Source organism: Meleagris gallopavo, chromosome 5 (genome assembly GCF_905368555.1).
Source record: "Meleagris gallopavo chromosome 5, MGAL_WU_HG_1.1, whole genome shotgun sequence".
In the NCBI taxonomy this organism is placed as follows: Eukaryota; Metazoa; Chordata; class Aves; order Galliformes; family Phasianidae; genus Meleagris; species Meleagris gallopavo.
In genome coordinates, this window is record NC_139408.1 from 37927197 (window position 1) to 37954808 (window position 27612).

General features: G+C 49.6%; 2 protein-coding genes across 2 annotated transcripts in view; both read left to right on the plus strand.

The window, feature by feature from the left end:
• The first annotated feature begins 1334 nt into the window (after positions 1-1334).
• BATF (basic leucine zipper ATF-like transcription factor) lies at positions 1335-11467 on the plus strand. Its single transcript, XM_019615754.3, has 5 exons — positions 1335-1504; positions 1746-5014; positions 5891-6190; positions 7912-8016; positions 10872-11467. Exons 3-5 carry the CDS (start codon positions 6125-6127, stop codon positions 11079-11081), a joined length of 381 nt encoding a protein of 126 aa, XP_019471299.2. The 5' UTR covers positions 1335-1504; positions 1746-5014; positions 5891-6124; the 3' UTR covers positions 11082-11467.
• A 7353-nt stretch (positions 11468-18820) lies between these two features.
• The window catches only part of FLVCR2 (FLVCR choline and putative heme transporter 2), a 33878-nt gene continuing 25086 nt past the window's right edge, over positions 18821-27612 (plus strand). Inside the window, exons 1-2 of the mRNA XM_085225588.1 lie at positions 18821-18869; positions 19207-20495. Of these exons, the coding sequence (XP_085081714.1) occupies positions 18821-18869; positions 19207-20495 (1338 nt within the window). The remainder of the gene's footprint in view (positions 18870-19206; positions 20496-27612) is intronic.

A 27612-nucleotide genomic window follows, 5' to 3' on the forward strand; every position in this document is an offset into this window, starting at 1 on the left:
ATGGTGGGCTGTGTCTTGTCAGGGGAAGAAAAAAAGCCCTGATTTACCAGCGACAGGTAGAGGATAGGCCTTCTGGAGCCCCAGGTGCATGCTCATCCAGTGGGCTGAGTGGTCAGGTTTGCTCCTGGTGAGAAAGGGACTGGGTGCTTTGAAGAAAGCAACTGGAGAAAATTTGGCCGTGTCTGGGGAGAAATAACAACATACATCAGCACAGGTCAGGAGAGGAGAGGAGCTGCTGGAGAGGAGCGGAGCTGCTGGAGAGGAGCTCTGCAGAAAAGGACCTGGGTGTCACAGTGGACAACAGGTTGGCCGTGAACCAGCAGTGTGCCCTTGTAGCCAAGAAAGCCAATGGTATCTTGGGGTGCATTAAAAAGAGCGTGGCCAGCGGGTCAAGGGAGGTGATCCTCCCCCTCTACTCTGCCTTAGTGAGGCCACATTTAGACTACTGTGTGGAGTTCTGGGCTCCCTGGTACAAAAAAGACAGGGATCGTCTAGAAAGAATCCCACAGAGGACCAGAGAGATGATAAAGGGCCTGGAACATCTCCCAGATGAGGAAAGGCTGAGAGTCTGTTTGTCCTAGAGAAAAGGAAACTGAGAGGGGATCGGATCTAAAGCATGGGAGGCAATGGGGTGAGGCCAGATTCATTTCAGTGCTGTGTTGATTGGACAAGGAGCAATAGCATAAAACCAGAATGTAAGAAGTTCCATACAAAGAATTTCTTTACAGTAGGGGTGACGGAGGACTGGAACAGGTTGCCCAGAGAGGCTGTGGAGTGTCCTATGGAGATATTCAAGACTCATCTAGATGCCTATCTGTGTGACCTGTCGTAAGGAACCTGTTTTGGCAAGGGATTGGCCTCAACAATCTCTAGAGGTCCCTTCCAGCTCCTGCAATTCTGAGATTCTCAGTACCACACCAGGTTTTGTAATCTGCTGACCTGGAGAGGCATGTAAGCACACACCCAAGTGGTGTGCTTGCTCATGAGCTGCTAAGTCCTGTGGCTGATCCCTTCAGCAACCTGGTGTGAACACATTATTTGTGCCCCAAGACTGAAGCTCTGGGGTGTGCTGGAGGCCAGACCCTGCTGAGCTCTGCTGGGCACCCTGTCTTGGAGAGCAAACATGTGGAGATTAGTTTCTATAGTTTGCTTCTTGCGATGCATAGACAGGGACGCACAGAAAGTACACCAAAGTCATTCAAAAAAGTGGCAAAGACAGGTACAGAAGAGCTATACACTGCCAGAAATGGCTTTACCTGGGCAACCTAACTTCAGCAGTCTCATACACGTGATTACCTCTGCTTTTTGCCCTAGATGATCACATCTTCATCAGCCAGGCTGGACCACTGCTGGAATGGACCGAGAGCTGGCCTACTGCCTGCTTTCTTACCAGGGCTGATACTCCTACCAGACAAGGAAATGAGAGACTACAGAAAGAAAGAAGGTCTCCTGGGCAGATCATTGGTGCCTTCTGAGAGAGCTGAATCTGCCCCAAAGTGACCTGGTGAGCTGCATAAGCAAGTCTTTCACAGGAGCAGCCATATGTTCCTCATTTGTCAGGTCTGCTTTGTGGAAGATCTAAAAGGTTGCAGCTGCAGCCACGGACATCAGGAGCTGGGGTCTGGTTAAATGAATTGCTACATCGAGCCAGAAAAATTAGTTTTTAATTGGCTAAAATGTCCAAAATTAATGAATACTTATGAGCTAAATTCCTCTTTATCTGTCATTTTGCAATTGTAAAACAGGAGTATTTCTACCCCTTTACCTGGAAAGATGGATGAGGAAACAACTTCATTAACAGTCCTCGAGCACTCACCTGGGGATGCTGAAGAGATTAGCACTAGGAAGAGGCTGTGAAGAAATGAGAAAACAGGACATCAAAGTGGGATCAGACCATTGGGATAAAGGTAACGCAGCAATGCCAAGGAAGGAACCTCCATGAGTACTGCAGGTATAAAGCCCAGCCCAGAACAGTACATTGCACATGGATGCAAACGCAGTGTGCTTAAGGGAGCTAATTCTGAGTTTTCTGTACTTTTGAGTGCTTGATTTTACTCTTGTCATTTATAACTCATTTGGGATGTATGTGTTTCCTGTAGATGATGAGGTTGTGCTCATTGTGGACTGTGCTTGTGGGATGGGTGATTGGTGTGACTCAGGTGGGATAAACTCAGTGGGATGGAGCCCTGGCTCTCCTGCTCCCCCTTACCTTAGCACAGGTGATATAATCCTAGGATAGAGACAGGCTGTCCTGCCAGCTGGGGAAGCTGCCCTGGTGCAGATAGGAGTAGCCTGTGCTGCTGGGACGGGATGCTGTGCTGCAGAAACTTGCCAGGTAGTGTGAGGCCTTCGTTCACCACCACTCACTCATCAGCACTGAATCCCACACAAGAGTCTTTGAACTCGGATGGGGAATATATGCAAATTGTTGTGATTGTATTGTGAGAAGGTGTTTGCATAAAATGTTACATGTGGAGCAGAAGCAACCCCCACGGTTTACAGGAGGCTGAAGCTGATTAACTTCCCTATGCTGGCTTTTTAAATAGCACTATTCACTGAGTGCTCATGCAAAGAAGATGAGTGAGATGGATGCGGTAGGTTTATGGGGAAGCTGCAGCAGTCTTCTCTCCTGAGAAAGCAGTGTGCATGGGGAGGTGTGGGGGCAGGCTGCAGTTAAAGCCTGGCAGATGCACAATGTGCTCTCTTAGTAGTTATCCTGTAAATAACTACTATTTAAACCCTGGGAGCATCTCTCTCCAGCCTGTCCTACAGAAGCAGGATGAAACCTGGACCATTTCTGACAAAGGTTTGTTCCTCACCGCTTTGTGTGAAAGGGACAGCGTTGCCTTTCTAACTTTGACCTCTTTTTAAACTCTGACCTGAATCTCTCTCACTGCCATTGAAGCCTGGCGCCGGCTGCACAGAAAACAGCTAGCTGACCACTCTTTCCATTACAGCATATTAAAGAGAGCTCCTTCCTCCCCCACCCTCCGCTCGCCCCCAGGTGTTCTCTTTTCTAGACTGAGTGGACCCATCATCTTCGCTCCTTCTTCTTCATGCAGGTGTTTGGTGTGTTCACCCCATCAGTTATTTTCTTCTAGGCTTTTTCACCCCTTGGGAGGGGCAGCCATCCCCTCACCTCCCTCACCCACTTGCTGCCTGCCTGCTTGCACAGCTCCGCGCTGCTGCCAACGCTTTGCTTTGAGATGGCTCTGTAACCCCCAGACTTTTCCCTGCTGTTCTGCTGCCTAGCTGGTTATTCCCCACTTCTTCTCTATACACTTTGCGTTGCTTTACATTTGCATTTGTTCTTGCTGAGTTGCACATTGTTGCTGTCAGACCATTTCTCTGTAGCTGAGGTCATGCAAACCCCCAGCTTCCAGTCCCTGTCACCTCTCTGCCCTCGCATCATCTGCACGCTTCAGGTAATGGGACTGCCTTCAGCAGGGACCGATGCAGAACCAGATGATTCCATCCTTCCCCTACGCTCCTCTGAGAACTATCCCTGCTCCGTAGGTCTGCTGGCATGGCAGTGACCTAACACGTGTTGCAAGCTCATTCAGCGCTGCTGATAATGATTTTGCAGCTGCTGTGATTAAGGTCAAGAAACTTAAATGATCCCAGAGAGAAAGTCAGGGGATGCTATTCACAGTGTGCGTTTAAGTCACCAACATGAAGCATGGGGGTCAAAAGGCTGGCTCCTAGGTAGGCTGCCAGCTGGGATTCCTCTATCAGCCCTGGGCTGCTAAAAAGAGCCCAGCTAAGACGTAGCTCCAGACTTTCCTTTTGAGGATCAAATGAGTTTTCATAGTAATGATTGCCCAACTTGTGCCTGCTTTCCCAGCTTCCAGAACTACATCCTGCCAACTACTTGTCCCTGGCTGAATTGCTTCTCAGCTGCTGGGCTTGCTGGCTGCCAAAGGAGGGCATTTGGCTTGTTTGCCCAAGGATGAGGCAAGTGAGGAAGGAGTTCTCTGCATCCTGCCTTGGGCAACAGCAGTTTGTAGAGCCTTTGAGGTAAGGCGTGAAGGAACTACTGATGTGGTGGATGGGAGCCCAGGTAATCCATGAGATGTGATTGATGCCAGAGGAGTGTGGGTTTCCTCTGGACAGTGGGAATTCAACAGTGTGCTTCCTGCAAAAGAAGCACTGTGCGGGGTTGTAGCATTCAGAGGAAACGTAGTGAGGCAGTGAGTGAAGTGATGGTTCAATGGTTTGTCTGCCAGCAGCAGCTTGGCAGCCCTGAATCTGCCCTTCTTCTCATCAGCGAGCGACCTGCGAGTGCAATGTTCCTGGGGACTCTGAGAAGCTCTGTGTGCTGAGCAAGCAAACTTTCTGCTCACAGGTAGGGACTGTGCACCTCCACTTGGAGAGAAGGATGAGGGAAGGCCTCATGGCAGCCTGCGGCTCCTTGCAGGGAGCGGAGGGCCAGAGCTGAGCACTGCTCTGTGGTGATAGCAACAGGGCCTGAGGGAACGGCATGGAGCAGCGTCAGGGGACGGTCAGGTGGGGGGTTAAGAAAAGGTCCTTCACCAGAGGGAGCTGGGCATGGAACAGGTTGCCCAGGGCAGTGGGCATGACCCCGAGCTGCTAGAGCTGAAGGGTCATTTGCCCCGCTGCAAGCACCCACTCACCATGCCTGGCACAGGGCACTCGTGTGGGTTTGGGGCTGTGAAAGCACAGGCTGCTGGGGCTAGGGTACAGCGCTGCACTGTGCTTTGATATTCCTGTGCAGAAAGCGGAAGGAATTGAAACACTGGTGAGCGGGAACTGCGAACTGCTGCTTTCTACAGTAGTGCGTTACTGTGGGTGGGCTTGTGCTTTGCTCAATATCTGCCCTTCACAGCACGCGTGTGCATCCAGTCGCTCTGAGGATGTGTACTTCTATCTGTGATGGACAACCTGCTGGCACCCGGCCCCGCTCACCCATCTGGCTCCAATGCTGCGAAATGACTGGGAAAGGAATGGTCTTGTTTCTCTCCCTGCTCCCACACCATCATCTGCAGAGTTGCGGGTGAGGCAAATTGAAGCACAGCAGCTATAGGGCCATGCCCAAAGCAGAGTGCTCTCAGAGAGCAAATAGCAAGGAAACAAACCCAGTATGCTGTGATATATATTCCTGTCTTCACATCTTCTGATGCTGGCTATGGTGAGAGAGGGCAAGAATGAAGCAGGCAGGAAGCAGGGAGCCAGGACCCATGCACAACAGCTGCATGTACCCAAGATGGACAAGCTTGTACTGTGGCACGGAGTGACAATCAGGTCTCAGCTCTAGCTGAAGGTCTATAGGACCTTCCTGCTCCCTCCAACAACTCCAAATGTTTTTCCATCTCAGCTTTTTGTTTTCATCTGGGCCTGGCTCATCCCACGTACACAAGTCATGGTACCAGCAGCATCTAGGTGACGCTGGCTGAGGATGCAGGTCTCCCCTGACACTTGCGCAGGCAGTGCTGGGGGTGGCAGGACAGGCGAGTGGGCTGTGGGGTTGAGGGAGGCTGCTTTGGAACTTCCCAGCAGGGTTGGGGTGATGGAGGTCACCAGCTTTGGACTGCCTCCTGCCCTCATAAGACCATGGGTGCGCAGCTCCTCCTGCTCTGGAGTTTCTGGGGCTCCCAACACCAACTCCTCCGCGCTGCCCTCCTTTGAGGGTCCTGGTTTCGCAGCCAGGGCTGGGGCTTTTCTTCCCTTTACATCTGTGCTGTTTGTCTCGGAGAAAACCCATCTTACTGTTTTTCTACTGCTTGAAGGTGTTTTTCGGGGTTTTTTCAGGCTATTTTGAAGCTCATTTTTCCCAGATGTGTTTTTTTTTTTTTTTCTTCTTCTTCTTCTGTAACTTTTCTTCTTCGTCTTAAAGTTTCCGGCCACGTGACTTTCAGCTTACATCCCCTAGGTTCTGAGAAACCACAGGAGGCTGAGACCTAAAGGAAGGTGCAGAGCTCAGAGCGGAGAGGCAGAGGAAGCAGCAGAGCACAGGACAGAAGGACAGTGTGCCTCTGGGCTCGGGAGTGCTAGAGCCCAGTGAGCACCCCAAGGCGGAGGAGGAATCAGGGGAGAAAGAGGGAAGCCAGGCACACCACAGGTGCAAAGGAAGCCGAGGAGGTCCTGGGAGCCAGAGACAGGAGCCATGCCCCACAGCTCCGACAGCAGTGACTCCAGCATCTCCAGCCAGTCCCCCCCTCCTAGCAAGCAGGTAAATGGAGACCCTTCCCTGTCTCTCCCCAGCTCTCCTTCAGGTTGGCAGGAGGCTCTAAGCGGCCATGAGGAAGCCTGGCATCCCTTGCTGCTGCCTGCATGACATGATGTGGTGGGTTTTCTAGGAACTGCTGTGGAGAGAGTGGGATGTGGGGCTGAGCTGGGAGCAGTGCCCACTGAAAGAGGTGTAGGGGAGAGGAAGCCCAGAGAGCTGGGGCTGTACTGAGGACAAGGGCGGACCCCATAGCACTGTGGGCCCCATGCTAACTGCTATGTAGGAGGCTGCGTGCAGAGTCCAGTGTCACTAAGAGGATGCTTAGGGGAACCTGCCTGCTTCCCACTGCCTTGCAGAGCATTCAGGGTCCAGGGGAAACCCTGCTGCTTTGGGTCTGCTCTTCTTATTCATCTTCAGAAGGTTTTCATCTCAGTGATGCTAGGCTGAAGGAATTTTTGTACAGAGTATTGTACAGAGTGCCTTAATGGTAGGTCTTGGGCTTGTGTTAGTTTCTGCCAGCCAAAGATATTTCTATCACCTTCATTATAGCTATCATTTGGCACCTGCCAAGTGCTGACAGCACCAGCATATACCCGAGACTTTGTTCAGAAATCTCCGGGATGATTAGAGCTGGTGATTTCAGGCTTGCAGCCAGGGATGGGGAGGCATCCTGGGCGAGAAGAGGATGAAGCACAGAGACTGCCAAGGGACTGGGCTTGGTGCAGTATTGGGATCTACCACGTATGAAGTTGGTAGGGTAACGAAGGCAAGGATAAAACGGTTAAGTTCAAAGAAGAGAAAAGATCTTGGGCGGGGTGGAGGGGGGGAGAGGATGTGGACAGACTGATGGGCTGGGAAGATAACTTTTGTGGCTGAGTTTCATAGTCCTGTGGGGGAGCAGTGGTGCGAATGTTAGAGAGTCCACAAAAGAGGCAGCGCCATATGAAAACAGAAGATGAAAGAATCTGTATGACGGTTTTAACTGTCAGAAGGCAGCAGCAAGACCAGATCTGAACAGAGAAGGGCTGCTGCACGAAGCTCTTGACCTGGCACCACAAGACTGAGCTTCTGCTCAGGAGCACCACGGGCAGCACTGTGGATTGTTGCTGCCAAGGGACTGCAGAAAGGAGCAAACACGGGGATGGGAGAGCTGGAGTGAAGGAGATCTGGGGATAAGGCTAAAAGTCAGAGTCTGCCTAGTTAAGCATGCAGCGTCATAGTGAGCTGCACCATGCTATAAGGGTCTGCAACAATCCAAAACTGACAGAGAAGGGTGGTGGGAAGAGGGTTTGGGACCTACAGGGATGGAAGAAGGAAAGCACGGGATGCATCTCTGGAAAGACAAGGAGCTGGAATAACTGCAGTGCCATATCTTTCCAGAGAAGTGAAGGGAAAGGTTTCCTGAGCAAGAAACTCAAATTCTCTCTGTTCTGGAGAAGTCCTTGCCCATGTTCCTCAAGTCATAGCCTTGGCTGGTGTCTTGGCAAAGCAGTCATCTCCCAGTTGTGCCAGGATGGTTAGGGGATCAGATCTGCCTCTCCTGGCATCTGAGATGTAAAAAGCATCACATGTCCCTGAGGCAGAACTTTACCTTTGTGCTGAGGAGGATGCGTTTCATAGCCTGTGCTTCAAGGCTGTTATCTGCTGCTTTCCCATCTCCAGCCCAGGAGAAGCAGGGTGAAGGAGGGTTGCTGCAGTCATTTCCATGCCTCATGTTTCCCTAGGACTCTTCTGATGACATGAGGAAAGTTCAGAGGAGGGAGAAGAACCGCATTGCTGCCCAGAAGAGCCGCCTGCGGCAGACCCAGAAAGCAGATACACTGCACTTGGTGAGCACATCCAGCCTTTTCCATTCCCTGCATGGAGGGCTCACAGTGGGGACAGCATGCTCTCCCCTGGGGGAATAGGATTGGAGGTACTTGGCTGAGCCAGGACAGGAGCAGTGGAGCCAAGGCAGGGTGTTGGAGGCAGTGCTAATAGCATGGGCAGCTTTCCTTTACTGAGATGCTCAGGGACACTCCTTCTTCAGCAGGTCCAGAGTGAAATCCTCTGGTTCATCTACCAAATGTTACAGGTTTCCTCTCTAGGCTCAATCAAGATGACTCATTCTGTGTCACTGGTACCATGTCTGCCTTTCCCATGGGGTCATTGCTGCCAGGATTCATGCCTGGCAGGTCCTATTGTCACCTCCCATCAGAAAGGGTGATGGCCACTGAAGCCTTTAGTTTAGCATGCAGTTCAATATCAAGACTTTATCTCTCAGTTTGGCATGACCAATTTCCTCCCTTAATTTCTTCTGAATGCTTCAGCCAGAAGCTCTTTGAAAGCACAGCTTCATTAGGGTTGCACGGGAAAGCACAGGTTCATTAGGCTCCCAGGTTCGTGCTTCATGTTGTTACTTATTTGTTTGGTGATGCAACAAGCATATAAGCAAGCCTTTTTGAAATGCTGCGCAATGCAGATGAAAAACTATTAATCATTTTCCAATATTTTAAAACATCCCTATGGCAGAGCATGCATCCCTTCTTATATCTGAACACCATACAGTACCTGGAGGCATTTCTTCTTGCGCAGCATGGATTTTCCCTGCTTTGGTTTCACCCCTGTTGTTCCATTCTACCCTGTGGCACCACAGGCACTCTGCAGCTCCTCCCAGTGTGGTGAATCAGGAACGTACATTTCAGGAGGGATGGCCATTTCTTGCTGTGTGCACTTGGCCAGGAACATCTGATCAGTGTTGGAACACAGGGGCAAGCACCTTTTGCATTTTGCACTGATAAATGCAGTCCTGTGTGTTTTGGGCTGCTGGTGAGCAGGATGCAGAGCCATCTTTGTCCCTGAAGTATGTTGTCCCTCTGAAGTGCGATAGTCAAGTTCACATTCAAAAAAAATATCCTTTGACTTAGAAGTCTTCATATTTCCCCAAGTCTTCATTTTTTGAAAGAATTGAGGTATAGTTCCTGAGCCTTACCTCTCACATTGTGACCTCAGTCCGTGCTTGCAGCTGATTTTACAACAGAGACCTCACTTTTTCCTATGTAGTGGATGATTCTAGTAGAAGTGACATGGCTCCAGGCTGTCTGCATTCATTAGTTCTGCCAGCAGCAATGGCTCTGGGAGCTGCGCATTCAAGGGGTGGAGACAGACTCTTCCTTGGGCTTGATGCTCTGTCCTAGGCAATCCTAGAGACGGATAGGGGCTTTCATCTTCCCTCAGGAAAATCCTGACTTGCACCAAGAATTGGGCTGCTCTTAGGGCAGACACCAGACAACTTTCTTAGCAGATAAATATTCAAATGACATCAGTAACAGAGACTCATTCCTTTCCCGTGAGCTGGGATCTGGGACTGATGCAGAAGCACGTGGAGGCAAGTAGAGAGTGGATGGTGAATTTTTGCTAAGGCTTTTCCAGTTCATCCCTAGTCCCCTCCGTCTCTGGTGGGCTCTGCATGAGGAATGGTGCCTCTACACAGTTCTGCTCGGAAAACTTGGGGTTGAAGTGCTTTCAAGGAGCCAGCAGCTCCATCTGTCCCCAGGCATTGCAGCTTGTGTTGAGGTGAATGGGTCACAGTGAGGTTGGAGCTCCTGGCCACAAGGTGATTTCTGTCAGCTCACAGCCTGACGTCAGTGACAAAACATTTTGTCACATCCCAGAGATGATGCGATGATGCCCATTTAGTGCCGTAAGCGCTGGGTGCATTTACACTGTGTGTGGAGAGCAGGCACCTCCAGCAGTCAGTGCAGTGGTGGAGGTCTGACAAGTTCATTTCTCCGGGGGTCTGGTGCAGCTCTCCTAGGTCCCGCTTTGGCTGAATTCCCAGAGTGCTCCCTGCTTCCTTCTGTCTTGCTGCATGGCCACCAGTACCTGGGATGCCCCACTTGGAGCCGCCCACCTCTCACTAGCAAAGGGCGTGCTTTGCTCTGGGTTGCTGAGGCAAGGCTGAGCATAGCCCCTTTGTTGTTATTCTCATTAATATCAGTAATAATTCATCTCTGAGGCCCGGGTTTCTCTTTTCTTCTGACTCAAGCGTCTCCCCCCTCCTCCCCGCCGTGCCGCTGGTTTCCCCGGCTGCTAGCAGGAAGCAGTGAGTCTTTTCTTTCCAGGGCAATGACAGGTTTCCTGTGGCAGGTGGTTTTCTGGTTAAAGACGGCGGTTATTCGGCGCACCCTCCCCCCGGCCGCACGGCCCGGGAAGCGGCCAGCAGCGTGCATGTGCGTGAGAGGGAGCGAGAAAGCCTGGGCGGGCGCACTTCTCGTAAGCCCGGGCCGCCAGCATCGCACCCAGCCTGCTGCAGGGGGTGTTGCCCTGCTGCCGCTCGGTGCTGAATTTGCCGGAAACGTGTTGTTCTGGAAAGTGCTGGGCTGAGAGGTGCGAGCACGAGACCCTAGCTCTGCTCCTGGAGAGCACCGGCTGGGAGGGGCTGGGAGGTGACACTGGGGGACGTAGTTTAGCGGGCACAGTGGGAGTGGTTTGAGGGTTGGACTAGCTGATCTTACTGGTCTTTTCCAACCTTTATGATTCCATGATCAGAAGGGGTCCCAGGCCATGATGCTGCAACATGCTCAAATGCAGGGCAGCTCCTACAGCCCCACTTGTACTCGCACTGCTCTTCCCCCCTCCATCCCCCCCAACGTCCCCATTCACACCTGCAGCTAAGGAAGCCCCCGTGGTTTTGTCTCCCCAGGAGAGTGAAGACCTGGAGAGGCAGAACGCAGCCCTGCGCCGGGAGATCAAGCAGTTGACAGAGGAGATGAAGCACTTCACCTCGGTGCTGAGCTCCCACGAACCGCTCTGCTCCATCCTGGCATCGCCCCCACCCCCACCCCCGGAGGTGCTTTACGCTGCACACTCCTTCCACCAGCCCCACATCAGTTCCCCACGCTTCCAGCACTGAGCCCACTTGGGGCGGCCAGGAACCAATTTGTGGGGCTTGCTTTTCCATCTGGAGAGGGGCGAACGGACAGACACCCCTTCTCAAAGTGTGTACTCTGAGTGACTTTGTCCAAGACTTGTTCCCTGTGCAGAAATGGCAGAGCCACCAGCAGGCATCTTCAGGCGGATTCCAGCTTGGATCCTGGAAAGAGGAGAATTCAGCATCAGCTGTTCCCTGGTTCTTGCCTGGGGACATCACAGGCTGCCCTTGTGCTAGTGGCTGGCTGCAGCGTGCAGCATCAGGAGCTCCAGGCATAGGAATGAGAGCAGGGGTGGAGGGGAAGGTTGGGGGACACAGAGTACCAGGGTGAAACTGGTTTATTTTTGTAAAATAAAGAATGAAAATGCTTCGTGCTTTGTTTTTTGAGATAGGGTCAGCCACTCTGAAGGTCCTGCATGACACAGGGAAGCTGGAGTGGCAGTGGGGGAAAACTCATCTCATTCATCTCATTGCTAGAACAATGGTCTGTGGAGGCAGGGTCTAGGGGGAGATGGGCTGTTCCCTGCTGTAGGGCTGGACCTGGCATTGGGTATGCTCTGCAGAGCAGCATGGTCCTGTTAGGGATGCTGAGTGGAGGTGTCAGTGGTGGTACAGGCAGACTCTGCACCCCAGGATCCCCAGCCTGGCTATCAGCACAATCACAAGGCCAAAGTCCACCTGCCAGTGGAGGTCCTGATGCTAATGCTGGCTCACAACTGTTGCCCTCCCTGAGAAACACTAGCTGCTATTTTTTCAGCATAGGGTATCACAAGCAGTGTTGCTGATGTAAGCTTCACGTCATCCCTTTATACCATGGCCAGAGCTGCTGCTGCTCCCTGCACAGGCCTTGCCTGGAGCTACCCAGGCTGCATTTCACAGGGATTTGACCCTTTAGACCGACCGTGCAGAAACAACTTGAGCTCTTCAAGAGCTCAGGTTTGCAAAGCTCAGTTTCTGCTCCTCCAGCATCTGTGGGTTTGGCCCTGGGTTTTTCACTTACTGTTTCTTAGGGCTCTGATGCCCTTGTGCTCAGTGGGTTATGCTGGATCGGAGGATGGAGAATGCAACAGCCTCGGCAAAGTTTGCACTGACTTACAGCAGTATCGCCACCAATAATGAGAAAGCACCATCTGTCCCAGCCTGATGCATGTGTGCCGTACAGCTATAAGGGCAATATTTTTGTTGCAGAGCTTTCAAGGCCTGAAATCTTGCAGCCTGGGTGGGGTTCTGCGAGATGCCCACAGTATTGCTAGACTACTGGTAACGTCTTCGATTTATTACTGCGACTCAGAATGAAAATAAGTGGTAAGTGCTGAGACTGGGAGACGGGTATGCAACAACATCCTCTCAGGAACATAAACAGTAGTCCTGGCAGCACCAGCCAGGGTGCCCTGCCTCCACAGGGCTTCACACTGGACGCCCTTCAGGCAGTGCTGAGCTCACCCAGCATTGGCCCAACACCAGATATGGATGCTAAGGGAAACATCTCCCAATCTGACTTGTCTTTGCCCCAGTCCCGCCCTCAAAAACTTGATCACAGAAGATGCTTTTCATGGTTTGAGTGGGTTTTGACCTCCCCATTGTTTCTGGTTATTTTTGGGTGTCTAAGATGCTGTCTTCTTTTGTTATGAAAAATGGCTCCCTGAGAGACAGATATCCACACCCAAAGCCTGGGACATCATCTTTGCTCAGGTCCACCGGCCCTTCAGCCAGCATCTGAGCACACAGTGTGTGAGCAGGGTGCTGCTGCTCCTGGTGTACAGGCAGACATGGGGTCTGGTGCTACCTGGCCAAGCTGTGGCCATATCACAGTGCCCTTCTGCTGCACGATGCAGGCCTTTGCTGAAGAGCTCCTCCAAATAGCAATGAGAGCTTCCAGCAGCAGTGAAACTCCTTGAGTGGAGGAATTCCAGACGGGAAGGTTACTCTTCATCGCAAGCAAAGAATGAGGAAATGCTGTGTTTGTGCTGGCCTCTGCTGGGCAAAGGCTGAGTTCTGTTGGCTCTGAAACCTTTCTGATTAGCTCTGATATTGCACAGCTGGCTCCAGGTTCAGAAAGGATGCTTCCCAGGAGAGCATCTCTAGAGATGCTGGGGCTCTGCTGTGGGCAGCTCCTGGGCACGGCCAGCAGAAAGCTTGATGTGTGAGGGGTGAGGGCGATGAGAGCAGGGGGAAGGTGGCACTGGGTGACAGCTGCTGTTGTTGCTCTTCTAGCCCTAGTGACAGCAGTCTCCAAATAGATGTCTTTGCAACAAGACAGCATGGAGGTATGTGGTAAACACTGATGTGATCAGAGGTGGAGAGAGGAGTGAGGGAACAAGAGGTTCATGCTGTCCTTTATGTCCTTCACTAATCTTAGCACCTCTTATGGATCAAGGCACTCATGCAACTCTGCAGGACAGCAAGTCACAGACTATGGAGAGTGCAGCAATTTCCTTCATTTATATCCCCTCAAAAAGCACAGACTCAGCACTGTACAAGCACTCAGTCTCAGCATTTCAGGGCTGCTTCTGTGGTTAGATAAATAAAAACACGACACCCGGTGCTGACGTAAGCTGCATGTATCTCACAGATGGGAAGCCCAAGGCAATCTTTTATGCCTGGCATTCCCTTCCTGCTCCATCTTCCTCAGCTGGGCTGCAGGTTCCCAACATGTAGGTGTCGAGGTGAGGAGGAACAGAGCCAGCCCAAGGCAGGTGCATCCATCCTGTTGCACCAGACTGCTCTGTTCCCAGCTGTAGTCACTGTGATGTCCTCCATTTGAACTGATTCTCTCAGGGAGCAGAAGGCATGATACCCAAAGTCTCCTTTGCGAAGAATCAGAAGAGAAGGAGGGTCACATGCTTTCAGTTTGGCCAAGGACAGGCTCAGCAGCTGTGTTGCCCACTTTGCAGTGACTTCAGAGTATTTACAAGCTCCTTTTGAAAAGCCTCTCTCCAAAGTACTGGTGCTGCCAGCCTGCATCAGCAGGAGGAGCATTTCCTGCATACTGAACCTGCAACAGCCCATGGAAGCAATGAGTATGTTTTCCAAAGCAACACTTGTCACACAGGGTGCAGAATGGATGCTAGTGTTTCAGTACACAAAGATCAAAGAAGATCAGGAATCACTGCTGAGAGACAAAGTATTTTTATGAATCAAGAACTGTGGAGAAGAGAAAAGGCAAAGTGTAGAGTGAAATGGTGAGACTTTTTCCTAGAAAACAGCACAGTGCTGGCTGCCCCATGTCCCTGCTCTGCCATGTGTTGCCATTTTATTTATTAATGCTTTAGAGGGGATCTGAGCACTGATGCAGCAACATTTGTACATGTAAGGTTGTTCAGGTTAACCAGACACCTACCAAACTGTAGGGAATTCAGAGACCCAACTTAGGACTCCTAAGACCTAGCCAAGTTTTCTCTCCCCACAACAATGATGGTGTGGCACCCCAGCTCATGTCCTTGTCCTTTCTCTTTTTTACTGAAGTGGAGGAAGAAGAAGATGCCTGAGTTTGGCACCGAGCCATACCTGTTTCCAAGCACTCTTCAATTATCAACTAATGCCAGTTGTAAGCATTAGGAAATGAAAATCTTTTTTTCTGTCGTTGGTATGACTCACTGTGATGAGCCTGGAGGATGCTGAGTAAGAAGGGCTCCTATACTTTGAGCATTTGGTATTTGGGGTTAATCTGTGACCCTGATCTGGACTGGGGATGTAAATCTAGACTGTGGCTGAGTTTTGAGTCTTGCTGTCTCTTTTTTCTTCTGTTCTGCACAGGGTGAAGTGAAGCTCAGGCTGCATGTGCATGCCTGATGCACAGCAGAGGAGACAGGCAGTGACTCCAGTGACGGAGCCACAGAGGTTCTGCCCAGCTGTCCTCACAGCTACGTCTATCCCTGCAGCCTTTCGCAAACAAAGGTTGAGAGATGAGCTTAGAAGCTGAAGCAGTGCAGCTTGCAAACCACAGCTCTTGGATTAGAGCCGGTTCTCATCCTTCCAGATCAGAGAGCGGGCAGAGAAAGCTGAGAGCTGTTGCAGAAGGCTGTGCAGAGGTACCGTGACACACTGTGTCCCAAGGTGTGAGCTAAGCAGCAATCAGCATATCTGAGGAACCAGGGCTTTCTGAGGCTTGAAGTTATTTCCTGAACAGCTTTGGTCATTCTGAGGTCTGCACTCTTCTCTGAATGAGATACTAGATTGCTCAGCCAAGCCATTGCGCTTTGTGTAGAGGAAAATTTTGCAGTTTTGAATGCTGCAGGGCCTGCACGCTGCAATTTTATAAATGTAGCTATCCATCGCCGTGTCCCCAGATCTATACATGTGGAATATAACAGGAAAGATTCATAAAGGTCAAGGGAACCAAAATAATTAACGGCATTTGTAAACTGCGCCCCGGGCCCTGCTTTCAGGAGGCAGCCGGCATGCAGGCAGCTGCAGGTGCCAGCAGAGGGCTCGCAGCCTGCCCTGCTCCGTCGGGGAACAAGGCTGCCTTTGTCCCGCACGGCCACCTCGGCATCCCGCTGAGCACCCCTCCCTGCCAGCTGTCCTATGCGGCGGCGCTGGGACGCCATGGCGCGTGTGAGAGTTGCCGCTTGCTCTGCTGATACAAGTGGCTGTTTGCTGAAGACTACCACTAAAGCACCGGGCGTGGAATCCAGCACAAAACGCTATCGTGTGCTACTCTGGAAGGGATTGCTGCAACATATTGGTGAATCCATACTTCTCTGTCTGCAATTTCCAGGCTGAAATGCCTTCAAAGGTATTCCTTAGCCACTGTCATCAGCCCAAACTGATGTGCCACCCAGCTTTCTCTCTCTTTCTTCTCTTCTGAGAAGTTTGATGCTCAACTTACCTGCAGCAACAGCGATCTTGTAATCTTCCCTTCTGTGAAAGACAGTGTGAGATAGGCTGGGAAATCTTCTGATATCATTTCTGGACTGTAATCCCACCAGTCAGAGTGCAATAAAGCCTCCTAAGAACTGCGCTAGTAAAATCTTTTAAGTGCAATGATAAGATTTAAGAGGCAAAAATCGTTGCTGGGAGTTTGAGAGCAACAGACGTCCTACATGAATGTGCACGCTTCCTATTTAAAATGAGCCTGAGCTTCTTCTGAAGTCTCTGCAGGAACTTCCTGGTTGGGAGGTCCAGTGGATCTTGGGGGCTGGAACAAGTAATATTTAAGGTCCCTTCCAATCTAAGCCATTCTACGATTCCGTCCCCAAGCACTCACTTTTCCCCTCACCAGCCTTCACCTTTTGGGCACCTCCTCTCTGGTCCTCTGATTCAATGCGGAAGGGAAAAAGCATCAAGGAATTACTCTTCAGATGGATTGTCACTGCCACCATCATCCCTAGAGTTACATTTATTGAGGAAACTAAGCTTGTTCCAAAGCATTTTCTTTGGTCCTTACAGAATGGCCTTCACATACTCACTGGTCAGCAACACAGAGTACATTCTAAGCGTGTCAGAAGTTCTTTCTTTGAGGTCAGAAGGGAACCTAGAGATGCCAGGCTCTATCCAATGGCCTGCATCATTACCTTTAATTTGGGACCTAACTGCCTTTGGCTTAGTGTCTTCCAACCTTCGCAGATATTTTTGGCTACAGAATATTGCAACCTCTCTTAATACTTGTGTCAACTTCCCTGCTTAGGAGATTTCCCTCTAAATCCATTTCCCTTTCAAACCCTCTTCAAGGGGTTGTCCTGAAATATAAATAATTTTTCATGGCTAAGAAGTTTTTACATAAAGATGCTGTGATTAGGGAAATCCAAAGGCAGCTGCTGTGCTGCTTCAAGAAGAAAAGGAGGTTTATCTGAGTAGAAACAGATGCAGAAGTGAAGAGGGGAAGAAATGCAAAGCACAGGAGTTTTATTTTTGTCCAGAAATTGGCTAATGATATAAAGGGGTGATTGAAGAGTTCACAGAACCAGAAACAAAACCGAGCAGCCCTGGCAACAGAGGAGAGGGGTTCTGGGAAATGTGAGCCTGTACTGATGAGAAATATGGACTAAATCATCTGTGGGGGATTCAGGGCTGCCTGACTTGATAGACCCCAGTAACCCCAGTAACCAGGGTCCGAGTGCTGCCTTCGTTCTTTTGCTTTCAGCTGTTATTTTCATTACGGTCTGTGTTTCAGTCATTCTTAATTTACTGTTTGGCTCTTCTGATGGGACAAAGACAGTGCTTTGCTGTGAGTAAGAGGCTCCCTGGTTGGCAAGCTCTGCTCCGAATGTTCTGTTGGTGATGGATTGGTGAAACTGAGGAGTTCAGGGAGAAAATCTGGAGCTGGAAGTGGGACTAGAAGGGAACTGGAGATGACAGAATGTTTCTGACTGTGCTTTGGAATAGGGTTGGCAGGAGGAAGAGGACCAAAGTTATTTCTTATTCCCTTCATATATCTACAGATTTTTCTGCTTGTGCCCTTTTTCTTCTTTAGCTATGTGAAGGAATATGCCTGTCCTCAGTGTATTCCTAACGTATGACAGTGTCTCTGCTCATTTTTCTCATTATACTCTTTCCACTTTTTCCCTCTCATTTCTGTGACCCAAGCCTGAAAACAATATTCAAGCCCAGATGGTCACTGATTTCCTCCTTTCTGCTGCCAAGAGCTCTTTGTCTGCAGCAGATTTCCATATAGGACATCACTCCAATATTCTGGATTTATCCTGGTTTACACATGAATCATGCAACACAGCTATAGGCGGCTAAAGCTACAGTCCTAAAGTTGTATGACCTAAATAAAAAATGTAGGTGACATTTAAATTAGTCTTGAGCAACACAAAAATAATGTCTCACCATCTGCAAATTTTGCTCCTCCCTCTGCTTTCAGGATTATTAACAAATGACACTCCTCTGAGCAAACCTAGTATGTTGTGCTAAAAATTGCCTACTTATTTCTGTTCTTGATCTTTTTTTTTTTTTTTTTTCATCACTCTTAACTGATGTGAGACACAACATCTGGGTAACTTTGATTCCTTTTCAGTATTATTGGGAATCCTGTAGAGATTGGATGAACATAGAGGTTAATTTTCTATACTATTTTACTGTTGTATCCTAAGAGTTCTCAGACTAAGGAGCTATTGGGTCACAGCAATCCTCTTCCTCTTCCATTTAACTTCTGTGCTCTCTGCATCACCATCACTCATTGCACTCCTGACAAATTTAAGTTATACACATTTATTAGAACAAATTTATCTGTCATTTCTTCTGCCTTAGTTCAGATCCTGGTGTGACTTTGGAAGTTTAACCTAACAGTAAATGGGTCTAAAAGCCTTAGTGATCTACAAAGTAAATACAAGCCAAAGAAACATCACCTTCTCACCTGTGACCTTTGTTTCAGGAATACAGTGTCCTAAAGATATCACTCACCTTTTTCCAAGCGAAGCTGGAGCTGCTTGTTTAACGCTGGGGAGTTGAACACTAGCATGAGATCAAGTCCACACTTGTAAAGCTTATGCTGAATAATGTTCGTATGATTCAGATAACACAATATTAACTCAATGAACTATAGATCGTAAGTGATCTGTGGACAGCAATCTGCCAGAGTGACAAGCTGCTGAAGTAACTGGAAAACACGGGCTGACTCACTGAGTGCCTGGTGAGGATGAAAACAAACACCACTTTGGACTGTTTTGCTTCAGTCCAATTGGCACGTTTCAATTCTGACCTCACTGCATGTTTTCATTTCATAGCGTGCCACATCATGAAAATATACAAAAAGCCACCCCAAGAGAAAAATGAAAATGCTTCATCCTCCCTACAAGGAGCAACCAAAGGAAGTGGGGCTGGCTAGTCTGGGGAAGAGGGGAGACATTACTGCTCTCTTCAAATATCTGAAAGATGATTGCAGCGAGAGCAGGGCTGGTCTCTTCTCACTGGTGACAGCAGGACAAGGGGAAATGGCCTCAAGCTGCGCCAGGGAAGTTTAGGTTGGATATCAGGAAACACTTCTTTACAGAAAGGGTGGTTAAGCACTGGAATAGGCTCCCCAGTGGAGTGGTTGAGTCACCATCCGTGGATGTGTTTAAAAACCGTTTGGATGTGGTGCTCAGGGACATGATTTGGTGGAGGGTTGTGTTAAAGTTAGGGTAGTATGGTTAGGTTGTGATTGGACACTGTGATCTTTAAGGTCTTTTCCAACCTGAGCAATTCTATGATTCTGTGGTTCTTCCCTTCACAATTCCTGGTTATCTGTGCCCATCGAGGTCTCTCTGGCACCAGGCCCTAAGGCACATCCCACGACTTTCTTCTACGAAAGTTTTCTCCATCACAACGCTCGGCTGCAGCCCCTGTGCCGGGGTCAGCCTGCTTTATGCAGGATTTGCCCCCAAACGAGCGTCTGTGCTGTCGCGCAGGGCCGTCCGGCCCCTCGAGGTCTTCGCCTCGCACGGGCACCTCAACTTTCGGACGGGGTCTGCCAGCACAGACGGCAACGCTGAGCGCTCACGCTCGCTCGTCCCGTTGGGGCACGGCCGGGGAAGGCGTCCCGCACGACCGCCACCGACGCAACCGGCGCCCTCGGCCTCCGCGCCGCTTCCCTTCGCCCAGGGCCGCCCTGCCGAGGGGCGGTGCGCGGAGCGGTGGAGGGGAGGGCCGCGCCGGGCCGGGCCGAGGGGCGGCGGCAGCCAGTCAGCGCGGCGGGGGCGGCAGGGCGGGGTTTCCCGGCCAGGTGCTCGGCCGCTGGGCAGGGGGAGCCGGGGGCGCGGCTGGGACCGGAGTGGGGCTGGCATGGTGCGGCGGGACGGCGGCGGGGCACCGGAGCCTCGCGGGGCCGAGCGCGGGGCGCCGGAGCCTCGCGGGGCCGGGCGCGGGGCGCCGGAGCCTCGCGGGGCCGGGCGCGGGGCGCCGGAGCCTCGCGGGGCCGGGCGCGGGGCGCCGGAGCCTCGCGGGGCCGGGCGCGGGGCGCCGGAGCCTCGCGGGGCCGGGCGCGGGGCGCCGGAGCCTCGCGGGGCCGGGCGCGGGGCAGAGGTTGCCCCCGAGGTGCGGTTGTCCCGGCGGCGCTGGGTCGTGGTGCTGCTCTTCAGCAGCTACTCCCTGTGCAACGCCTTCCAGTGGATCCAGTACGGCAGCATCAACAACGTCTTCGTGCGCTTCTATGGCGTGAGCACCTTTGCCATCGACTGGCTGTCCATGAGCTACATGCTCGCCTACATCCCGCTGCTCTTCCCCGTGGCCTGGCTGCTGGACAAGAAGGGGCTGCGCGTCATTGCCCTGCTGGGCTCGGCCCTCAATGCAGTGGGCGCCTGGGTGAAGCTGGGCAGCCTGCGGCCGCAGCTCTTCTCTGTCACCGTGCTGGGGCAGGTGGTCTGCTCCCTGGCGCAGGTCTTTATCCTGGGCATGCCCTCGCGCATCGCCTCTGTCTGGTTTAGCCCCCGCGAGGTGTCCACAGCCTGCTCCGTTGCCGTCTTCGGGAACCAGGTAACTAGTGGCTGCCACCTGGAGGGGGCAGGGGGTCACATGCCTGGCCGTGGGGGCCTGGGGTGCTAAGGGGAGGGGATATGTAGGGCCCGTGTGTCCTTCCTTAAGGAGAGAGGAGCCAGGTAAGACCCCTCCAAACGAAGGGGGGGTCCGACTTTTTACACAGACGGATGGTGATTTGACAAGGAGTAATGGCTTTAAAATGGGAGATGAGGTTAGATGCTGGGATGAAATTTTTTACTTGGAAGGCAATAGGCCCTGGCATGGGCTGCCCAGAGAAGCTGTGGTGCTCCATCCCTGGAGGTACTGAAGGCCAGGTTGGATGGGGCCCTGGGCAGCCTGAGCTGGTGGGGTGCAGCCCTGCACACAGCGCAGCTTGGGACTGCGTGGGCTTTGAGGTCCCTCCAACCCAAGCCTTTCTGTGATTCCATAAACTGTGGCTGTTTTGGGATTTTGTGCAGCAGTGTCCCTCTCCTCCTGGCTACTAGATGGGATGAAGGAGGTGAGCTGTACTTATGGCTGGGCCCTGAGGAAAAGGTCTGTAACAAACTTTCTGATTCTTAAAAGTAAGGCACAGGATTTCCACAAGCGGTTGCTTTGAGGAGAAGTGGACTTTCCTCAGGTCAGGAGGAGGTAAGGTCCCCCAGCTCCCCTCTCTGAGAATGGATCAGGGAGGCAGGTGACCCGTACTGGCTCAGGCTGTTCCATGTTTTTCTCAATGTCAGCTGATGCTCAGACGCAGTAATTTTTTCACAGTTTTGAAAGGATTAGTGAAATGACATGCTGACCCTTGCACTGGAACGCCCACTGATTCCTGCTGCGTGAAGCAGGTGGGCTGATAATGATGTAGTGTGGCACGAGAGAAGTGGCTCCAGCTCTGTCATGTTGACACAAGGAAGAGGAAGAACAGTCTGACATTTGCTGCGTGGCCGGACCTGTTCCTCTAACTTCAAAATGCAGTACTCCTCTCTGCGTGACTGCCTTCAGCTGACTGGCTCAAGCTATGGGTGGGCACCACTCTGACTGGAATCACTTTCTCTGTTCAGGCGGTTTTTAAAGCATGGTTCTTCCTACTGCGTGCAAAATTATCAATGAGATCTGAGGTCTCCTTTCCACACACTCCTGGGTTTCTACACAAACACTGGCGAAGAGCAAGTGCTGGGGGGTGACAAACTGGACTTTGTGCAGCAGCATTAGGCAGACTGACTTGCAGCTTTAGGAAAGAGAAAGCATACTTTCTCTGAGTTGATCTGAGCTTTTCTGTTCTCTCTTATCACAGTCTCATGGGCTCCTTTTTTGTGTTTTAAATGAATCTTCAGAGTTAAAGGCACCTAATTTGGCATAAATGCTGCTGATTTAGGAGTAAATAAGTAACTGAACATTTTGCTGTCAGACTTTTATTCAGGTAGAATTACTCAACAGTGTGCACAAGAAATCCAAACAATGTGGCATTCAGCATGTGCTATATGTGTATATGGAGTCCACATTGTTCTAAAAGCAACACATTAATCTGGTGGTTGTGAAAGGCAAACTTTGGCTGGATGCTTTGGTCCTTCTCTGCGGGTTGACCTGACATCAGTGATACCACAGGCCAGTAATTAGCTCTTGCTTGTAAACCCAGACTTTCCTTTTAGAGAATCAGAGGAAGAAGAAAGGGCAATGACTAAAGGCAAGGCATGCTTCAGAGGGAGCACCTATTCATTTCAGTCCCTCAAATCAAAGATCCAGTGAATGAAAAGCGGGTATTTTGTTAGGTGGTGCTGTTGGATGGGGGAAGAAATAGAGGCTTTCTTTTTCCTTAATCTGCTGTTAGAGCGTGTTTTAGGGAGTGCCAGTGAAGGGCATAATTTGGGTTTGTAACTGCAGTATGGCAGATGATTCCCTATGCTCTTCTGAGATGCTAGTGTTTGCAGGACGTGCTTGCTAGCGCAGGCAGCAAGCCTTGACCCTTCTCTTAAAATACTTGCTTTGCTGTCTTTTGGGGATGAGGCATGGTGCTGTGGCACGATGGCACTAATCCCCACCACGGTCAGGATGTTTAAGCAATGAGTTGTATATTCCTGCGGCTTTTTAAGGTGTATCAGCTGGAGCCAGCTGGGCAGGTATTGGAATTCCTCAGCTCTTTATGTCAATTCACATGGCACGTGCTGAACTACTGTGCTTGTGCTGTGCTTGCTTGGGCCAGTTGGCGGTAGGAGCATTTCAAACTCATTGCTGAGTCTCCCTGATGAGCAATGGGCATCAGCAGCACATGGGAAATTTTTTATCGCTGTGCTACCGCTGCTGATACTTTTTTTTTTTTTTAATTGAAATAAATCATCTTCCTAGCTCTTGTCATTCTGTCTAAGGGAAGCAAGCAGCTGTTGGACTTGGGGTATGGGTTGGATGATTTTTCTGCTGTAATTTTGACTCTTCATTTTTCTAGCAGGAGTTGATAAAAGCTGGTGATGAGCTGGGAATAAAGAAACCTTCTGTTTCATATTCATCTCTGTCCATGGGAAAAATGATGCAGCAGCATCTTCTGGTGGGGTCTGACTTTGTACAGATGCCTCTGTGACTTAAGTGATTTTGGACTTCCGTAAAGAAAACATCCTGAGGCAGAGTTTGTAGATGCAACATGTGTACTGCATCTCTGGGCGAGTCATTCACAGCTTCTCAGCTCTGAATGCACCTTTGCCATGTTTACTGGGGAAGAAATGCACTGTAGCCAAACAACAGCAGATAAGAGACTAGCGTTCTCTTATCTCTTGTCTAGCAGTGATGAGGTGAGGCCTTTTAATTTATGCAAAATGCATGATAAGGAATTCAAGGAGGTGCTCTTTCTTGGAAGGTCCTTTCCTCTTGTTTTGAAATGAGAGGAAGAATCGTCAGGGGTTGGGCTGCAGTGGGCTTCTGTGAATAATCAGGTCTGCAACATCTGAATAGCCATTGCTTTTTTGGGGTCTGCATTGCCCTGTGTGCTGAGTGTGCGCTGCTGTTTGCCTCACTGCTAATCCTCTTCTGTACTCTTTGCCCTTCAGGTAAAGCAGCATCTGAAATTCCAGGAAGTATTGTGAGAAGGGAGCATGTCTGGTGGGATTCCTTTCTTCAAGCAGACTTCTAGATCTCTTTGGTTCTTCCATGCCTGCTGAGGGGCTTCCCATCTCTTCAGATGAGATCTGATTCCTGATAGAAATAGAAACAAGTGGTGATCTGGCTCATATCTCTATAGTCTGGTCCTGCATTTTCTGAGGTTTTAGCTATTAGCGTAGAGAAGATTTTACCAAGGAGCTAAGAAGAGCTGGTAGCAGCAGCAGTTAGAGGTGGCATTTTTTGGCCCTGGCTCCTTTTTCTTCCAGCAAAGATGACAGGGTGCATCAGGGTACTCAGATGACAAGGAGTGCTGTGTGACCAGCTCTCTGAGATCCTGGCTGTGGCTCTGTGTGGGAGGGTGTGCTGACCAAGTAGCGATGTGGCTTTCCTAGGAACGCCTAAGCTTTTATAAATGAGCACTGGAATCTGAAATGAACTTTTCCTACTCATTTAACCTGGTGCTCCCTTCCCAGCCAGGCACCAAAAGCAGCTCTCTCTTTTTCCTCACAGAAGCAGCTGGCTTTTGGGTTTTGCTCTGAGGAGGTTGCATGGGGGTGAAATGAATGACAGCAGTGTTTCTCCTGGGAGGGGCTGCCCTATGGCACCCTTAGCGCTTGCCTTGCAGGATCCTCAGAGACTGTCTCTGTTATGTGACTGTAATATGTCCTTGACCCATGTATTATATTCTGATGGAAAATTCCAGCAGCTGCTGAGGTGGCTGTTGGAGCTGAAACCCCTCTTCTGCTTTACTGTTTCTTATCTGCTGCTGTTTTGCTGCATTGCATTTTTTTCCGCAGTAAACTGGGCGAAGGTGCATTCGGGGCTGAGAAGCATGAGTGACTTGCCCAGGAGAAGCAGTTCTCATGATCTGGCATTGCATCATATTAAGCAGTCTGAGAAGATGCCACAGAAGTCTGATGAGGAAAGGAGTTTGCTTTCAGAAGAGCTTTGATTGTGCAAGTGCAGACTGAAGAAATGCATTATCTCATATCAGTGGAAGTGTATATTCAAAAAAAAAAAAAAAGTTCAGCCTTATCTTATCTCTTCATGAGGCATGGATTACAGTCTTTCCTCTCACTGTGCGTCCTTTCTGCTTCTTAAAACACTGTAAAAAAGGTAACTAAGCTGTGCTGCATTTAAGTACGTTGACTTCCTGGCTCTTTGGATTTTAATGAGCCCTTAGGGATTTTAGTATTGCTGTCAGTGCTATGGAAGAAGCATATCTGGTTAGTAATGCAAATAAAAATATACTGCATAGGAACTAGCAGCTTCTGCTTTCCACAGTTCTTTGGCTGTGTTTCTTCAGTTGGAGGCACCTGCAGTTGAAAAAGGAGAAAATGCTTCAGTGTGGAGTTGTGAGACACAGATGAGTGCTGAAAGGGGCTGCGGTGCCCAGGGCTTTGGAATACGTGTGTGCCTCTTCCACGGCATTCCTAGGGTGAGTGGTTCAGGTCTGATGCATTTCATTGCCCTGACAGAACTGTCTGAGAGGCAGTGGAATGGTGTGTACACGGTGTGTACTGAGCATAGGTGCAAAGTCCCTGACTCTCATATGTGTTGATGAAAAGGAGAGCCCTTCTGAAGGGGACAGATGTTGCCACACTTGGCTTGTGTGTTTTCTCTGCAAGCTTTTTGGAGAACAGTGTTTACATGGTAAGTTGTGGTGACTGAGATATGGAGGTTTCCAGAACAGCAGCTGCAGTGCGCAGGCTTTTCTGGAGACTTTTCACAAAGGATGCTTCCGTCATAGTGATGCTGTTAGATCAATTCTAATCATTCAGGTGGAGAATCTCATTGCATTTGTTTTAAGGTCTTGTTGTCTGAAGCCACTTGTAGTAGAATCAGTAAATCTAAAAAGCACTTATGCTGTTGTGTCTGGAGTGGAACATCTTGAAAACGTGAGGCTCTCCGTTGTTAGAAAACAAATAAATTGCTGGGAGCTGCAGGACCAACTCATTAAAATAATTAAAAGGCCACTTGTTTCTTTCAAAGCGTAATGGGTCTTCTGGTTTTCTAGAGAATTCCTCATTGCCTGGTTCTTTGGTTGTTATGGATGTTGAAGATGAGAGGTAGTGCTCTTTGTAGGTGAATGGTTCCAGACCAGTGCTGCCTCTCCCAGCAGTTATGCAGTTGTTTCCCGCTCTACTGCTTAGTGGAGGCTCCATTAGCAATTGTGCAGTGGAATGGCTGGGGTGGCCTGGGGTTTGAATGGGATTATGTGACTCCCAGAGGACTCTTTGATGTGGGGCTGTTAGGAGGTAAGTCCTTTGCGTGGGTAATTCATGCTTTAGGACATTGAATTTGATAGGATTTAATAAGTATATTTCCAAGAGAGACCTACAGCCAGCATTTAGACTCCTGTTTCCTCATTCTCTGAGAAAGGTGCATGAGAACACGGGATCACCTCGCCAGGGCAGACAGCCCTGCCAACTCCAAAGTCTCCATTTAGAAACTTGCTGATTGAGTTGAAGTCATAGTATCTGTCATAGTATCTGTTGTATTGGGTTTTATATGCGTGCAGACTTCATTTTTTTCGTTGTTACAATTCTGGCACTTTGACCAAACTGACAGCCTGCTGTCCCGGGGTTCCCTGGGACTTCTGCCCACACAGGGCCTTTTAAAAATTCACATCATGTTTGCCTTCCCACATTCCTGATCGGAGTATTTAGTAACAGACTAGTTAACAGTTTGGTACACTGTGTGCAAATGGTGTGGGTTTTCTGTTGTTCTGTTCTTTCAAACTCTTGAATGAATCCCTTCTGGTCCAGACACATTGTAGAACAAATTAATTGCAATAAATTGATTAAAATCTTCCCTGATAAAACTTCATTTGCAATATGAAGAGATTCCTTTGAGATGGGAACTCCCCATAAAAACCACATAGTGAATGCTGATGCAAGAGTTCATTTAGTTCTCTGTCTCAAATATTCTCCTTCCATGGTGATCATCTTTTGGCCCTGCAGCCTTTCTGGCAGGCTTCCTGATTGTGCTGTGTTTGAAGAGTTTTGACTTAGTTGCTCCTCAGCCTTTTTTGGCCTAATTATAGTTTTGCTTTAGTTTGGTCCAGCTTGCTGTCTCTTCTTTTTCATGCTCGGAGAAATGAAATCCAGCTTTTGAGGGGTGTGTTGATTTATTGTATTTTTTTTTTCCTTCTTTGCTTTTTAACTGTGATTGCTTTTATCCCCTGTTCTAAAATTTTGGATGATATTTCATACAGCTATTCTGAACACCCAAATGCAGTGTGTTTGTGCAGTCTTAATGCAAGCAATAAGTTTCTTTGGGTTTTCCCTTCTGTTTCCTTTTAACACTCTTCTTTCTTCTTAGGCAGATCCTTCATGTGAGTTAAATATTGCCATAGTAGTTTGAGGGGATTTTTTGCTGTTGTGTTTGTTTGTTTTATTCCTACTGCTGCAAGGAAGCTGAATTTGAGTGCACTGCAGAACTATTCACTAATATTGGTCATGGAGTGTACTGCCCTAGACCTAAATCAGGAGTTGTGTTGTGTCTTATGGGTTCTCCCTAGAAAAAGTATTTATGGGCTCTGAAAATACAGTCCTTCGCATCAACCCTGTTGTAACCCTTAGCCTGTAAGGACCACTGCCAAAATTTCTCACAGTTGTGTTTTTTTGTTTTGTTTGCTTTGCTTTGCTTTGCTTTCTTCTTCTGTCTTAACACTTGAATTGGCCTTCTTGGTGTGGTGGTCTCCTATGCCTATATTTCTGGTTGCTCTGCAATTTCATAGGGCTCTTATATTCTTGCTGCTAAGTCTTACGTTTCTTAAAGGTGGATAACCACTCCTCCATCAGTCGTTCATTTACACTTTTTATGCTGATACTGCACTGATGTTCATCCTTCAGCAGACTGTTAGTATACAGACAGCTAAACTTAAATTAGACATCCTGTTGTCCACTGTGAGGTATTTATACCATCTTACCAGCTACTTGCTGTCTGCTTCTGAAAGCTGAAGTGCGTGCGTGTAATACTTACCATGTTCTGGGGAGCTTGCTTCTGTTGCAAAAGGTGATATTCATGTGCAGGGTCTGTG